The 15,363-nt window shown below is 33.1% G+C and overlaps 1 protein-coding gene and 1 pseudogene across 1 annotated transcript in view; both read right to left on the reverse strand.

Annotated features, from left to right (window-relative positions):
- Positions 1-3,580: 3,580 nt before the first annotated feature.
- Positions 3,581-3,707, reverse strand: LOC135137175 (U5 spliceosomal RNA; annotated as a pseudogene).
- A 4,447-nt stretch (positions 3,708-8,154) lies between these two features.
- LOC135136909 (homeobox protein SIX2-like) overlaps positions 8,155-15,363 on the reverse strand; it is a 60,298-nt gene continuing 53,089 nt past the window's right edge. Inside the window, exon 5 of the mRNA XM_064066383.1 lies at positions 8,155-8,446. Within this exon, the coding sequence (XP_063922453.1) occupies positions 8,245-8,446 (202 nt within the window). The 3' untranslated portion in view covers positions 8,155-8,244. The remainder of the gene's footprint in view (positions 8,447-15,363) is intronic.

A 15,363-nucleotide genomic window follows, 5' to 3' on the forward strand; every position in this document is an offset into this window, starting at 1 on the left:
GAGAAGGTTTTGCATTTTTAAAAGAGACAATTGGGACCCCGAGAAGGTTTCACATTAAAAAAAAAAACATATGGTGGCCTGAGAAAGTTTTCCATTCTTAAAAAAGTACATTTGGGGCCCCCGAGAAGGTTTTATATATATATAAAAAAAAATACATTTGACCCCCCCGAGAAGGTTTTACATAAAAAAAAATTCATTTGGGGCCCCTGAGAAGGTTTTACATTTTTAAAAAAGGACTGTTGGGACCCCGAGAAGATTTCACATTAAAAAAAGACACTTGGAGCCCCCGAGAATGTTTCGCCTTCTTTAAAAATGGACAGTTGGGACCCCCGAGAAGGTTTTACATTTTTAAAAGAGACAATCGGGACCCCCGAGAAGGTTTTCATTAAAAAAAATAATTTGGGGTTCCCGAGAAGGTTTTACATTAAAAAAAAAAAATACATTTGGGGCCCTCGAGAAGGTTTTGCATTAAAAAAAAATACAATTGGAACCCCCGAGAAGATTTCGCCTTCTTCCAAAAAGGACAGTTTCACAATAAAAAAAAGACATTTGGCGCTCCTGAGAAAGTTTTGCATTTTTAAAAGAGACAATTGGGACCCCCAGAAGGTTTCACATTAAAAAAAAAACATATGGTGGCCTGAGAAGGTTTTCCATTCTTAAAAAAGTAAATTTGGGGCCCCGAGAAGGTTTTACATAAAAAAATACATTTGGGGCCCCCGAGAAGGTTTTACATTAAAAAAAGTACATTTGTGGCCCCAGAGAAGGTTTTACATTTTTAAAAATGAACAGTTGCGACCCCCGAGAAGGTTTCACAATAAAAAAAAACATTTAGCGCCCCTGAGAAGGTTTTGCATTTTTAAAAGAGACAGTTGGGACCCCGAGAAGGTTTCACATTAAAAAAAAAAAACATATGGTGGCCTGAGAAGGTTTTCCATTCTTAAAAAAGTATATTTGGGGCCCCCGAGAAGGTTTTATATATATAAAAAAATACATTTGGCCCCCCCGAGAAGGTTTCACGTTAAAAAAAAGACACTCGGAGCCCCCGAGAAGGTTTCGCCTTCTTTAAAAAAGGACACTTTGGACCCTCGAGAAAGTTTCACATTCTTAAAAATGACATTTGACGCCCCCGAGAAGGTTTTACATTTTTAAAACAGAGAATTCGCGCCCCCGAGAAGATTTTACATTAAAAAAAAAAAACAGTTGGGACCCCAGAGACGGTTTCACATTGATAAAAAAAATCCAGTTGGCGACCCCGAGAAGGTTTTACATTTTTAAAAAGGACAATTGGGATTGGAACCCCCGAAAAAGTTTCACATTCTTAAGAAAATTGGTCGAAAGTTGTTTCGACAGAACCTCCCTGGCACCTAAAGTACAACGAACCGTATCCAGCATTTTTGAATTTTCGAGTTGAGTTTTTTCTTTACCCTATTTCGTGATGACGTCATCAACATTTTTACAGGGACATGTATGTCAACTTGGGTTGGTGCAGTGTAATACTAAAAATAACAGTATTGTATTCGTAAAATTTACTGGGAAATGGAATGAGTCGTTTCTTATTTAATCAATCAATAAAATAAATTGCCTCATTCGTAAATTTTTTTGAGCCACCTGTTTAACCAAATCTAAAAAATATGAATGCAATGATAAATCACACGTAAAAACTAATAATAAGTATTTTGCACAATTTAGGTAGAATTTATTCGGTAAAATTTTGAGATGACGTCATCAATTTTTTGAGGGGAATAAAAAGATTTGATAAACAATTTACTATAGTTACAATAACTTCAAAAAATTGTTCTTCTTAAATTATTGTTAATCTTATCTTGATAGGTGGACGTTGGCTGTTTCGAAGAATCTAGAAGAAATTAGAAGAATTTGCAAGAATCTGAGAATATCAGAAAAAATCTGAGACAGTTTAAGGAAATGTGAGAGAATCCGAGAGAATTGGAGGGATTTTGTACGAATCTGAGAGAATTTCGAAGAATCTAGAAAAATTTGGAAGAATCTGAAAGATTTTGGAGGGACCTGAAAGAGGATTTATATTCAAAAGGAATTTGAGGGAATTTGGAAGAATATGAACGAGTTTGCAGGACTCTGAAGCGATGTGGAAAAATTTGAAAGGATCTGGAAGGATCCGCGATGATTTGAACGGGGAAAAATTCTTGAGAATCTGAGAGAATCGGAAAAACTTTGAAGGAATCTGAAAACTCTGGGAAAATGTGAGAAAATCGAGAAAATCTGCGACCCTCTGGTTCGAAAAAAATATGAAGGAAATCTAAAAGAATCTGAAATAACTTGTGAAAATCTGAGAGAATTTTGAGGAATTTCGAAAAATGTAGAAAAATCTAAGAGAATTAAAAAAAATGATTTGTGGTTAATGTTTCTAAAATTTCATTTTTCCGAAAAAATTTCGATACTAACTAAAAACGCAAGCACAACAGTATTTTATACAATTTGAAACCCATTTACTATGTACAATTTTGAAGTGACGTCATCACATCGGTGGGGATGATTAGACAAATTTTGACTGGCATTTTACCATTTACATGATATTCCTAATATAAATACAAAATTTGTCAACAATCGGCCTATCCTAATATTTTTTGTAAATTTTCAAAATTAACAAAATTGTCGCCTTTAATTTAATTTAACTTTGCACATTAAGAAAAAACGGAACAAATATAAGCCCCGCCCACCCACCCCTTCTCAATTGTGACGAATGTTTTATTCATCGTGAGCTGAAGGGCGGAGTTTAATTGCAAAATCCTCATTTCTCTACAAGAAATTACTATATGAAATATGTTTTTAAAAGGGTAGAATTTTACAATTAAACTCCGCCTGTCAGTCTGATTAGGAATGGAAATCTAACCACAATTAAGATCGGGGCGGGTGGGTTGGGCTTAAATTTTATTTATTTATTTTAATATATAGAGTTTTCTTTCAATGATACGATAGTTAAACATTTTGGCAATTTATTGTTGGGAAAAAAGGACTTCGCATATTAAGAAATTAATGGACCAAATATAAAAAATTACGTCTTCTTTGATAAAAAGATGAAAGTTGGCCATAGGCAAATTAGCACGACGTAAATGGCACAATACAGTCGACAAAATCATCAGTTGGCGCTGGATTTTTAACTGATGTAGTCATTCCTCGTGACGTCACTTTAGATGATTAGAACTTCCAGCGCCAACTGAGTTTACATTAATTAAGGTCATACTCTAATTACTTATTGGCTAATTTATTTTATTTTTACAAAATATGCTGATTGGTCCTTTTTGTTAATTAATATTCATCTACTTATGGATCCATAGATAGCTTGTCTGGATTATGTAATATTATTATTATATAATATTATAAAGGCAGTTTCTTTCTTTTTCGTTTTAAATTTTAGTAGGCCTATAAAGGACTTTAAGTAGTACTTAAATTATTTGAGCTATTTAATTGCTGTTTGGACTTCATGATACTTCAGGCTTTAGGGTTCTACGTACAGAGTTCATTTGACTTCCGAAACTACAACAGCTCTAATGTGACCCATCAATTATAGGTCAAAAAAACCATTTTGTTTGAATTACTTCATCGCCCAGTCAGAAGAATCCGACCGGGCTGCAAAAAATTCGTCATAGACTCATTTGTATTGTTCCCCTCCACGGAAATCTTTAGTAAAAGGCGAAAGATTTATTCGCTTTGAAGGGAAACCAGAGTGACGACGTAAGCTTTGGGTTGCTAGTTATTAGGAGGGGGGCGACAACCTCACGTGACTTTTAGCCTGGCGCGACCTCTGTCGGCAGGTTTTGTGACTAATCGCTGGCCTCTAATCAATACACTCTTAAACAAAATTTGACAACAACCGGTCCAGCAGTTTCGGAGATTACGTGTCTAATTAAAATGGATACAGACACTAGACAGACAGACAGACAGACTACTTTTTCGTACTCTAGGGGTCATGAAACGTCGAGAAAATATAAAGATAACAAATCGTCCGATGGCCTCGATTACTATACTTAAAAAAATATATCAATTTAATCATGAACCAACCACGTTTCATAAAAAAGCTGATTTTGAGTCTGCAGATACAGAATCCCATTAAATTGGTTAGAAAACTTGAAGGAGAAAGTAGCATGTTTTAATGAAGTTGAGACTCCGGAAACGAGATGGCGCCATATACAACTAACGGTCACAGTTCTACAGAATGTTACAATATCGAGACATTTTATGAATCACTGACGGTTTAAGAGTTGAAAAGTTGATGAGGCTGCGCACAAGATGTTCCAACATCTAGTTAATCGCAAAAAATTTATTTCTTCTGATAACCTCTATAAAGTAAAAATCAGTGGCGTAAATAACACTCCCACAGTTCATTTGACTTGAATTTTTTCATCAATTTTTCATTCTTTTTGTTCCTTAATTTTTTCGAGTTTTCAAGTTTAAATTTTTCAATTTTTCAACTTTTCCATTCAGTTTCTAGATTTTGCAATTTTTCGGTTTGAGTTTCTCGAGTTTTCAATTTTTAATTTTTGCATTTGCTTTTTTCGTTTCAATTTTTTATTTTCTTTATTTTTACAATTTTTCAATGTTCCGATTTTATAATCGTTTCGGTTTGAAAAAAAAAAAATTTAATCTAAAAAGTTTCAAATTTCAGTGAACGATTCTGGATAAATGTTGCTAGCTGTCCAAGGAATGAGGTCGAAACTAACTTCTAACGATCAAAAACGAAAATAAAATGTCTTTGGTTAAATTTCAACAATTTCCGAAAATTGTCGAAAATTGACCGAAATTTTCTTATTGAAAAATTTTGCTTTTGAAAAAATTGACAAAAAATTACTAAAAAATTCCGCAAAAGAGATTTCGTTGTGCTGATTCAAAAAACGTAGCGTATTTATGTGCAAAATTTAAAAATACTCGGTTTTATTTTTGTTAATCCAAAAAATTACAATAATAAAATTGAGTGGGTGATTTTGGAAAACTTAAGGTCGAAATCTATGAGGATTTTTTTTTAATTTCGAAAATTGCCTAAAAGTAGGCGAATTCCGCAGGTTGAACCCTAAAAGAAAATGTTTTTGGTTAAAGTTCGAAAATTGTCGAAGTTGGATGAAATTTTCTTATCGAAAAATTTTGCTTTTGAAAAAGTTGACAAAAAATTCCCAAAAAATTCACGAAAATTGATTTCATCGTGGCGATTCCAAAAACATAGTGTATTTATGCTCCTGGTGCAAAATTAAACAGTATTCGGTTTAAAAATATATATTTTTTTTAATACAAAAAATTGCGATAAGTCAGTGGACGATTACTTGAAAAATGGTTGGAGTTATGGAGAAATGAGGCCGAATCCAACTTCTTCAGGTTGAAATGTATAAGAAAATGTCTAGTTAAATTTCAAAAATTGTGGAAAATTAACTGAAATTTTCTTATCGAAAAATTTTACTTTTGAAAGTAGCCAAAAAATTACCAAAAAATTAAAATATAAAAAATATTCAGTTTGCAAATTTTTTTTTTATCCAAAAATTTACAATATTCCAGTGAACGATTCTGGAAAAATGTTAGTACTTAACTATCGAAGGAATTAGGCCAAAACTAACGTCAAAGGGTCAAAATCGAAAAAAAGTTGATATTTTTGGTAGCACCCTAAACAAATTTAAGCGTGATGTTAAAACTACACTTAATATATGTATACGTTTTTATGTAATTGTATTCAGGGAAATTCCGTCAATAAAGCATTAAAGCATTATTCTAAAGCATTAAAATAAAATGTATTTGGTTAATTTCAACAATTTTTGAAAATTGTCGAAAATTGGGTGAAATTTTTTATTAGGCCGAAACTAACTTCTGAAAAATGTTTTAGTTAAATTTCGAAAAAATGCTAGCAGTTACCGAATGAAGTCGAAAGTAACCTTCCAAATTTATAAAAAAATGTCTGGTTAAAATTCGAAATTTTCATTTGAAATGGAAAAATTTCGTTTTTGAAAGAGTTGCCAAAAAATTGTCAAAAAATTCTCTAAAATGGATTTCGTCGTGTTGATTCCAAAAACATAGCATGGTTATGTACCCAGTGCAAAATTAAAAAATATTCAGTTTGAAAAAAAAAATTTTAATCCAAAAATTTGGAATATACCTACCAGTGAGCGATTTTGAAAACATTTTAGGAGCTATCGAAGGAATGAGGTTGAAACTAAGTGCTAACGTTCAAAATCGAAAATAAAATTTGTTTGGATAAATTTCCACAATTTTTTTATATCGGAAAAATTTGTTTCTGAAAAAATTGCCAAAAAAATCTGGGAAAAAGATTTCGTAGCGTGTTCATGCTTCCAGTGCAAGATTTAAAAAAATTGCAATATTTCATGGGCGATCCAAAAAATGATACAGAAACTTCTGGTAAAATGTTTTCTGTTAAATTTTGGAAATTGCCGAAAATTGGCGCAAATGTTCTTATTGAAAAATTTGACTTTTGAAAAACTTCAAAAAATTCCCAAAAAATTAATTGGATATTCATTTCGTCGTGTTGAATCTGGTGCTAAGCCAAAAAATTGGTCGAAGGTTATTTTAACAGAACTTCCCTCGCCCCTAAAGTGCAGCCAAATAAATCCCGCTTAGCTGAAAAATGACCTTCGTTTTTTGTTTTCTGATAACCTCAATTTTCTATTTCCTCCTTTTCTATTCAGTTTCTAGATTTTACAATTTTTCAATTTGAGTTTCTCGAGTTTTCAATTTTTAATTTTTCCATTTGCAATTTTTCTTTTCAATTTTTTATTTTCTTTATTTTTACACTTTTTCAATGTTCCGATTTTATGATTGTTTTTCAATTTCACTTTTTGGGATTTTTCGTTTCATCACTTTTTCAATTTGCAATCGTTCAATTTTTCGGTTTTTTTTTCTTTAATTTTACGATATCTCTTAAAGTTTAATTTTTTTAATTTTCCAGTTCTCCGATTTTCCAACTTTTGAACGTTTAAATTTTTAGATTCTGCAGTTTTTCGAATTGAAATTTCACGAGTTTTCAATTTTTAATTTTCAATCTTTAGATTTTTCAGTTTTTCATTTCTTCAGTTTTTATAGCTGACTTACATTAGGAGTACAGTCGAAAATTATTGAATAATAGATTGAGTTTATGTTTTTATTATAATATCTCTTGTTATTTGCGCCAAAAAATTATTGAAAGAAAACTCCGTATATAAAGAAAAACATGTAAGCCCCACCCACCCGCCCCAATCTCAATTGTGATGAGTTTCATATGATAATTTCTTGTAGAGAAATGAGGATTTTGCAACTAAACTCCGCCCGTCAGCTCACAATGAATAAAACATTCGTCACAATTGAGAAGGGGTGGGTGGGCGGGCCTTATATTTTGTCCATTTTTTCTTAATATACGAAGTCTTCTTTCCCCAACAAGAAACTGAAAACATATTTAACTATCCTGTTGTTGAAATCAAACTCCATACATAAAAAAAAAACAAAGATTAAGTTCGGCATCGAACCCACAATGTGAATTGGCATGTTCGGTCTAATGATAAATGATCACTCTATATATGGTAAACTGTGGAATAATTCTTGCAAAATATTCCAATTTCCTACTCTTTGTTCGGCAGAAATGTACCCCCCACGGTCGACCCCTAAGAAAACTCCAGTAGGTAGTATTCAAATTTATTTTCAATTACAACAGAAACATTAATTGAACATAAAACAAAAAAATAATGTGCTTTAGCCATTTATAAGTACGTATGGTGAAGGTATCGTGTTGAGTAACATGGATAGTTAAAGGTATATTAAACCCCTGGGGGCTCTAGTAATAGCAAGCTAATTTATTGCTTCAGTTTGTGCCATAAATGAACCATTGAACGTCGATTTACACGGCGAGACAAGTCTTAAGTACAATCCAGCAACAAAAAAAAGACACTAAGCGTTAGGCTAGACCGTGAAAAATTCGAAAAAAAAAAGACTATTACTCGTAAACTTATTGCTCCACAATGGCAAAACGAAGGGCAGTGATAGACTAAATTACCACCTGAAGGAAAATTACTAATACCTATGCATACACTTACTATAATACGTAGTAGGGAATAGATCTATTTACAATTATAATCTTATGAACAAAAATACATTATTAAGTACAAGTAACAACGCCGGTGCGTCCACGTTTAGCCGCGGATCGCCAACCGTGGCCGCACCGGTGGATTTTTCGGGGCTGCCCCTATCACTTTACAGAGTACTGTTTGCCGCGGCGGCATCTTGTGGCGCTGCCAACCACTGTCACAAGGTCTGGTAGTCGTGCAGGATGCCGCCGGGGGCTTGGTACAGCGGCTGGCCGATGGGCGGCGCCGCCAGGCTGCCGTAGGGGGTGAGCTGCGGCGGCCCCACCGCCCCCGACGGGGGGTACGTGTTGAGTTTGTGCTCGGGCTCGCTGTCCGAGCCGCTGGAGTCGAGGTGGGGCTTGTCGGAGTTGGCCTGGCCGCTGCAAAAAAAAACAAAATAAGTACACTTTTTACTTCCCGAGCGTAAGCAAAGGAAGTATTGTAATCGAGTCCGTCGGCCGACTCTCTACTTTTACGTTTTCTCGATCTTTCATGACCCCTAGAAGACGAAGAAATAGGTCTCCCATTTCCGTCTGTCTGTCCGTCTGTCCGTCCGTCTGTCCGTCCGTCTGTCCGTCCGTCTGTCCGTCCGTCTGTCCGTCTGTCCGTCTGTTGTCCCGGGTTTTTATTAGACAGATAATCTCCGAAAGTACTCGACCGATTGTTGTGAAATTTTGTACTTATATTAAGAATATCATGTAGATGGTAAAACGCTAACCAAAATTTGTCTAATCATCCCCACCACTAATGCGATGACGTCGCTTCAAAATTGTACATAGTAAATGGGTTTTCAATTGTATAAAATAACATAGTCCTACACATGTAGTTTACAACTCTGAATCGACTTTTCACCCGAAACGTCCAGATTTTTGGAAAAAAAATCAAAATTATAAAACAACATTTTGAAATTTAATTTTTAATCTGCTAACCAGAATGCTTTGAAATGTTGCAGATGTTTTAAGGCTATAAAGAGCATCATAAATCTTTAGTCAAAAAATATTTGCTTATCCCCTCCAAAAACTTGATGACGTCAGCTCAAAAGTTTGTGGAATAAATCATATCTAAAATGTACAAAATATGATGAGTCTGTACTTGTGATCTATCACTCCATTCATATTTTTTGGATTTGCATATACAGGGTGACTCAAAAAAATTAATGAATGCGTAAATATATTTTATTGATTTAATCAGGAACTACAAAACGGAATGCTCTGACATCTTGCACATGTTTTAAGGTTATAAAGAGCATAATAAATGTTTAGTCAAAATATCTTTGCTTATCCCCTCCAAAAACTTGATGACGTCAGCTCGAAAATTTGCCGAATAAATCATATCTAAAATGTACAAAATATGATCAGTCTGTACTTGTGATCTATCACTCCATTCATATTTTTTGGATTTGCATATACAGGGTGATTCAAGAAAATAAATGAAAGCGTAAATTTATTTTACTGATTTACTCAGGAACTACAAAACCGAATGCTTCGAAATCTTGAAGATATTTTAAAATTATCATAGGCATGGTAAATTTTTTATCAAAACGTATTTGGTCGTCCCCCCTAAAAAATTTATGACGTCACCACAAAATTTTGCTGAATAAATCCTATCTAAAATGTACAAAATATGGTGAGTCTCTTCTTGTGATTTATCATTCCATTCAAATTTTTTCGATTTGCATATACAGGGTGACTCAAAAAAATTAATGAATGCGTAAATTTATTTTATTGATTTAATCAGGAACTACAAAACCGAATGCTTTGAAATCTTGCAGATGTTTTAAGGTTATAAAGAGCATAATAAATTTTTAGTCAAAATATATTTGGTTATCTTCTACAAAAAACTGATGACGTCATCTCAAAAGTTTGCCGAATAAATCGTATCTAAAATGTACAAAATATGATGAGTCTGTACTTGTGATTTATCATTCCATTCATATTTTTGGATTTGCATATGCAGGGTGACTCAAAAAAATTAATGAAGGCGTGAATTTATTTTATCGATTTAATCAGGAATTACAAAACCGAATGCTTTGAAATCTTGGGAATATTTTAAAGTTATTATAAGCATGGTAAACTTTTGTTCAAAATGTATTTGTTCATCCCTCCTAAAAAAATTGATGACGTCACCCTTAAATTTTGCTGAATAAATCTTATCTAAAATGCAAAAAATTTGATGAGTTTGTACTTGTGATTTATCATTCCATTCATATTTTTTAGATTTTCTTAAGAGGTGGTTCAAAAAAATTAATGAAGTCAATTTATTTTATTGATTAAATTAAAGGCAACACTTATTAGTATTACACCCCAACCAACCCAATTTGGTAGACACAAAATTTGTTAAAGGAAAAACTCGGTTGAAACATAAGGGTAGCACGCTTATTTACATCGACTTTAACATTACAGACCTGCATTTGTTTTATGCGCTCACTTGGTTCCGCGAATGTGAAATAGACATGTTTATAATCAACCAATTGTGAATTTCATCGTCAAGAATTAAAATAAAGCCCAATGTTTTATATAATAAGTGGAAGTCGAAGCAATAAAACCGATGGTCGTTTTGTTTACAGTTTCTCTGTTTGACTCTCACGTATGCTGTTACGCCTGTCATCTTAAATTAAGAATGTTTATACATGCACGATTTTCAGTTGCCTCTGATACGTATACGTGAGTAAATTGTTTCGTTATTTTATTGATTATTACAAATCAATATTCAAAACGACCCAATTCATTTTCCCGAAAATTTGAGAATATAATAATTTTATTCTTAGTATTACACTACATCTATCCCAACTGATATACGTGTCCTTGCAAAAATGTTGATGACGTCATCGCAATTTTTTTTTAAATTCCCACTACAAAAATGTAATGAGAAAAAAAACACAATAGGGATGCAGTCGTCAAGTTTCCGACAGCGAGGGAAGTACTGTCTAAACTCTTTAGACCAATTTTTTGTTTTGCGTGCGTTAATGCGTTTGCGATTTTCGTGCGGAATCAAGGGCTCGCAGCGAGACAAAGACCACCTACTCGCCGGACTGTGCCCGGAGGCCCTCTAACAGCGTACAGCTTCTCTACAATATCGTGTTTCACCTGCGGGCTGCCTCCGTCGAGTAACCCGATATCCGTAAACGCCGACCCGGGAGTTTGCCCACACATACGTCGTAGCTCTCTGGAAGCGGAACGTTTCCCGTTTTTGCGCTCGGGGCGTGAACGGGCGAACTTTATGTTTCCGTGGAGCGTCGCTCGGAGCCGAAGAATTCGGTAAACACATGTGCACCACTTGTCGTGCATTTGTTTGACGGTCGGGAAAGGTCCTAATAAGTGTTTATTTAACCATCAATTTGGCTAAATGGATGCGGAGGAGCCGAGGGCGGCAGGAGGTAGCGAAAACAGGAGCGAACGGTGGAGATTTCTGACGAATAATTGGTGGTCAGTTCGGACAAATTCGAAATATGCAAACAAAAACTAAAGTATGCCGATTTTGACATGTGTACTAATTATTATTTTACTTTTATTACTAATGCTACACAGCAAACTGTTAGCGTGTGATACTGGAAAGCAAAGTGCTGATTCGAAGTAAAAAATTTAATAATACCTATAATAGAAGTACTAAAAAGTCATCGAGATTAATCACGTTTTTAAAACTTTTCGGTTTTTAGCAAATTTTCTTTTTCCTCTTTTTTTATAGTTTTTTGAGAGCCCTTAACTTTTTCATAATCATTTTTTTCTCAGGTCGCACTCACTGAACATCGACGAAAGTGTTTTTTATTATTTTTTCTATTTTCTTCAATACCAGAATTTAACAAAACATATTTTCCTAATACATTTTGACCTCCGGAAGTCAATTTTTGCCTAATTTCTTCGACAGCTACACCATTTTTTCAGAATCTCCCACAATTTTTTGCATAAAAAACTAATACATATTTTTAAATCTTGCACCAAGAGCCTAAAAAGGCAATGTTTTTGGATTCAGTACGACGAAATATACATACCAGAATTTTTTGGCAACTTTTTCAAAACGAAAATTTTACATTGAGAAATTTTGGTCAATTTTCAATATATGTATAACCAAAGACATTTTTTATCAGCTTTTTAGTTTCTTAAGTTAATTTTAGCCTCATTTCTTTCATAACTCTTGCCATTTTTCCGGAATCGCCTGCTGATTTGTGCAATTTTTACTTCCCAAGCGTAAGCTAAGGAAGTATAGTAATCGAGTCCATTGGACGAATTGTCACTTTTAAGTTTTCTCGACGGTTCATGACCTTTACAGTACGAAAAAAGTAGTCGTTTCCGTTTGTCTGTGTGTCTGTATCCATTTTTATTAGAAACATAATCTCCGAAACTGCTGGACCGATTGTTGTCAAATTTTGTATGTATATTAGAAATATTATGTAAATCGTCATCCAATGAACCGCATTTTAATTTTTTTTTTAATATATATCTAGAATTTTCTTTCAACGACAGGATAGTTAAACATGTTTTCAGTTTCTTGTTAGGAAAAGAAGACTTCGAATACTGAGAAAAAAATGGATAAATATAAGCCCCGCCCACCCACCCCTTCTCAATTGTGATGAATGTTTTATTCATTTGTGAGCTGAAGGGCGGAATTTAGTTGCAAAATCCTCATTTCTCTACAAGAAATTATCATATGAAAATTATCACAATTAAGATTGGGGTGGGCGGGGTTTAAACTTGTTTTTTTTTAATATATATAGAGTTTTCTTTCAACGACAGGATAGTGAAACATATTTTCAGTTTTTTGTTGGGAAAAGAAGACTGCGGATATTGAAAAAAAATGGACAAATGTAAGCCCCGCCCACCCACCCCTTCTCAATTGTGATGAATGTTTTATTCATTGTGAGCTTGAAGGGCGGAGTTTACTTACAAAATCCTCGTTTCTCTACAAGAAATTATCATATGAAAATCATAACAATTAAGATTGGGGTGGGTGGGCGGGGTTTAACCTTGTTTTTTTTTAATATATATAGAGTCTTCTTTCAACAACAGGATAGTTAAGCATATTTTCAGTTTTTTGTTGGGAAAAGAAGACTGCGGATATTGAAAAAAAATGGACAAATGTAAGCTCCGCCCACCCACCCCTTCTCAATTGTGATGACTGTTTTATTCAGTGTGAGCTTGAAGGGCGGAGTTTACATGCAAAATCCTCGTTTCTCTACAAGAAATTTTCATATGAAAATCATCACAATTGAGACTGAGGTGGGTGGGCGGGGTTTAACCTTGTTTTTTTTAATATATATAGAATTTTCTTTCAACGACAGGATAGTTAAACATATTTTCAGTTTTTTGTTGGGAAAAGAAGACTGCGGATATTGAAAAAAAATGGACAAATGTAAGCCCCGCCCACCCACCCCTTCTCAATTGTGATGAATGTTTTATTCATTGTGAGCTTGAAGGGCGGAGTTTACTTGCAAAATCCTCGTTTCTCTACAAGAAATTATCATATGAAACTCATCACAATTGAGATTCTTTATAAACGTCGTTTTCTTTCAACCATTTTTTGGCTCAAAGAACAAGAGATATTATAATAAAAAACATAAAGTCAATCTATTATTCAATAATTTTGGACTGTACTCCTAATGTAAGTCACCTAGAATAACTGTACTTTCTCGTTTTTCTCGAAAAACTGAAGAAATGAAAAACTGAAAAATCTAAAAATTGAAAATTAAAAATTGAAAACTCGTGAAATTTCAGTTCGAAAAACTGCAGAATCTAAAAATTTAAACGTTCAAAAGTTGGAAAATCGGAAAACTGGAAGATATAAAAATGAAAACTTTGAGATATCGTAAAATTAAAGAAAAAAAAAACGAAAAATTGAAAGATTGCAAATTGAAAAAGTGATGAAACGAAAAATTGAAAAAAAGTGAAATTGAGAAACAATTATAAAATCGGAACATTGAAAAATTGTAAAAATAAAGAAAATAAAAAATTTAAAGAAAAAATTGCAAATGGAAAAATTAAAAATTGAAAAGTTGAGAAACTCAAATCGAAAAATTGCAAAATCTAGAATTTGAAAAACTGCAAAATCTAAGAATTTAAACATTCAAAAGTTGGAAAATCGAAAAACTGGAAAATTTAAAAATGAAAACTAAGAGATATCGTAAAATTAAAGAAAAAAAAAATGAAAAACTGAAAGATTGCAAACTGAAAAACTGATGAAACGAAAAATTGAAAAAAAGTGAAATTGAGAAACAAACAATTATAAAATCGGAACATTGAAAAATTGTAAAAATAAAGAAAATAAAAAATTGAAACGAAAAATTGAAAATGGAAAAATTAAAAATTGAAAACTCGAGAAACTCAAATCTAGAAACTGAATAGAAAAGGAGGAAGTAGAAAATCGAGGTTATCAGAAAACAAAAAAAGAAGGTCATTTTTCAGCTAAGTAGGATTTATTTGGCTGCACTTTAGGGGCGAGGGAAGTTCTGTTGAAATAACCTTCGACCAATTTTTTGGCACCAGATTCCACACGACGAAATGAATATCCAAACATTTTTTTGGGAATTTTTTGTATTTTAGTTTTTCAAAAGCAAAATTTTTCAATAAGAAAATTTGATCCAATTTTCGACAATTTCCGAAATTTAACAGAAAAAATTTTACCAGAAGTTAGTTTCGGCCTCATTTTTTGGATAGCTCGTACGATTTTTCCCACATCGCCCATGAAATATTGCAATTTTTTTAAATCTTGCACGGGAAGCATGAACAAGCTATGTTTTTGGAATTAACACTACGAAATCTTTTTCCCAGAATTTTTTGGCAATTTTTCAGAACAAATTTTTCCGATATAAAAAAATTGTGGCAATTTTCGACAATTTCCAAAAATTGTTGAAATTTAACCAAACAAATTTTGCTTTCGATTTTTACCGTTATCAGTTGGTTTCAACTTCATTTCTTCGATAGCTCCTAAAATTTTTCCAAAATCGCTCACTGGTAGGTATATTGCAAATTTTTGGATTAAAAAAAAATTTTTTCAAACCGAATATTTTTTTATTTTGCACTGGGGATTACCACGCTATGTTTTTGGAATCAACACGACGAAATTTATTTTACAGAATTTTTAGGAATTTTTTGGCAACTCTTTCAAAAACAAAATTTTTCAATTTCAAATGAAAATTTCGAAATTTAACCAGACATTTTGTTATAAATTTGGATGTCCAGAACTTACTTTCGACTTCATTTATTCGATAACTGCTAGCATTTTTTCGAAATTTAACTAAAACAATCTTCAAAAGTTAGTTTCGGCCTAATCAAAAATTTCGGTCAATTTTCGACAAATTTTCAAA

Source organism: Zophobas morio, unplaced genomic scaffold (genome assembly GCF_036711695.1).
Source record: "Zophobas morio isolate AGI-343-1 ecotype UQ-CSIRO unplaced genomic scaffold, CSIRO_AGI_Zmor_V1 ptg000028l, whole genome shotgun sequence".
Classification (NCBI taxonomy): Eukaryota; Metazoa; Arthropoda; class Insecta; order Coleoptera; family Tenebrionidae; genus Zophobas; species Zophobas morio.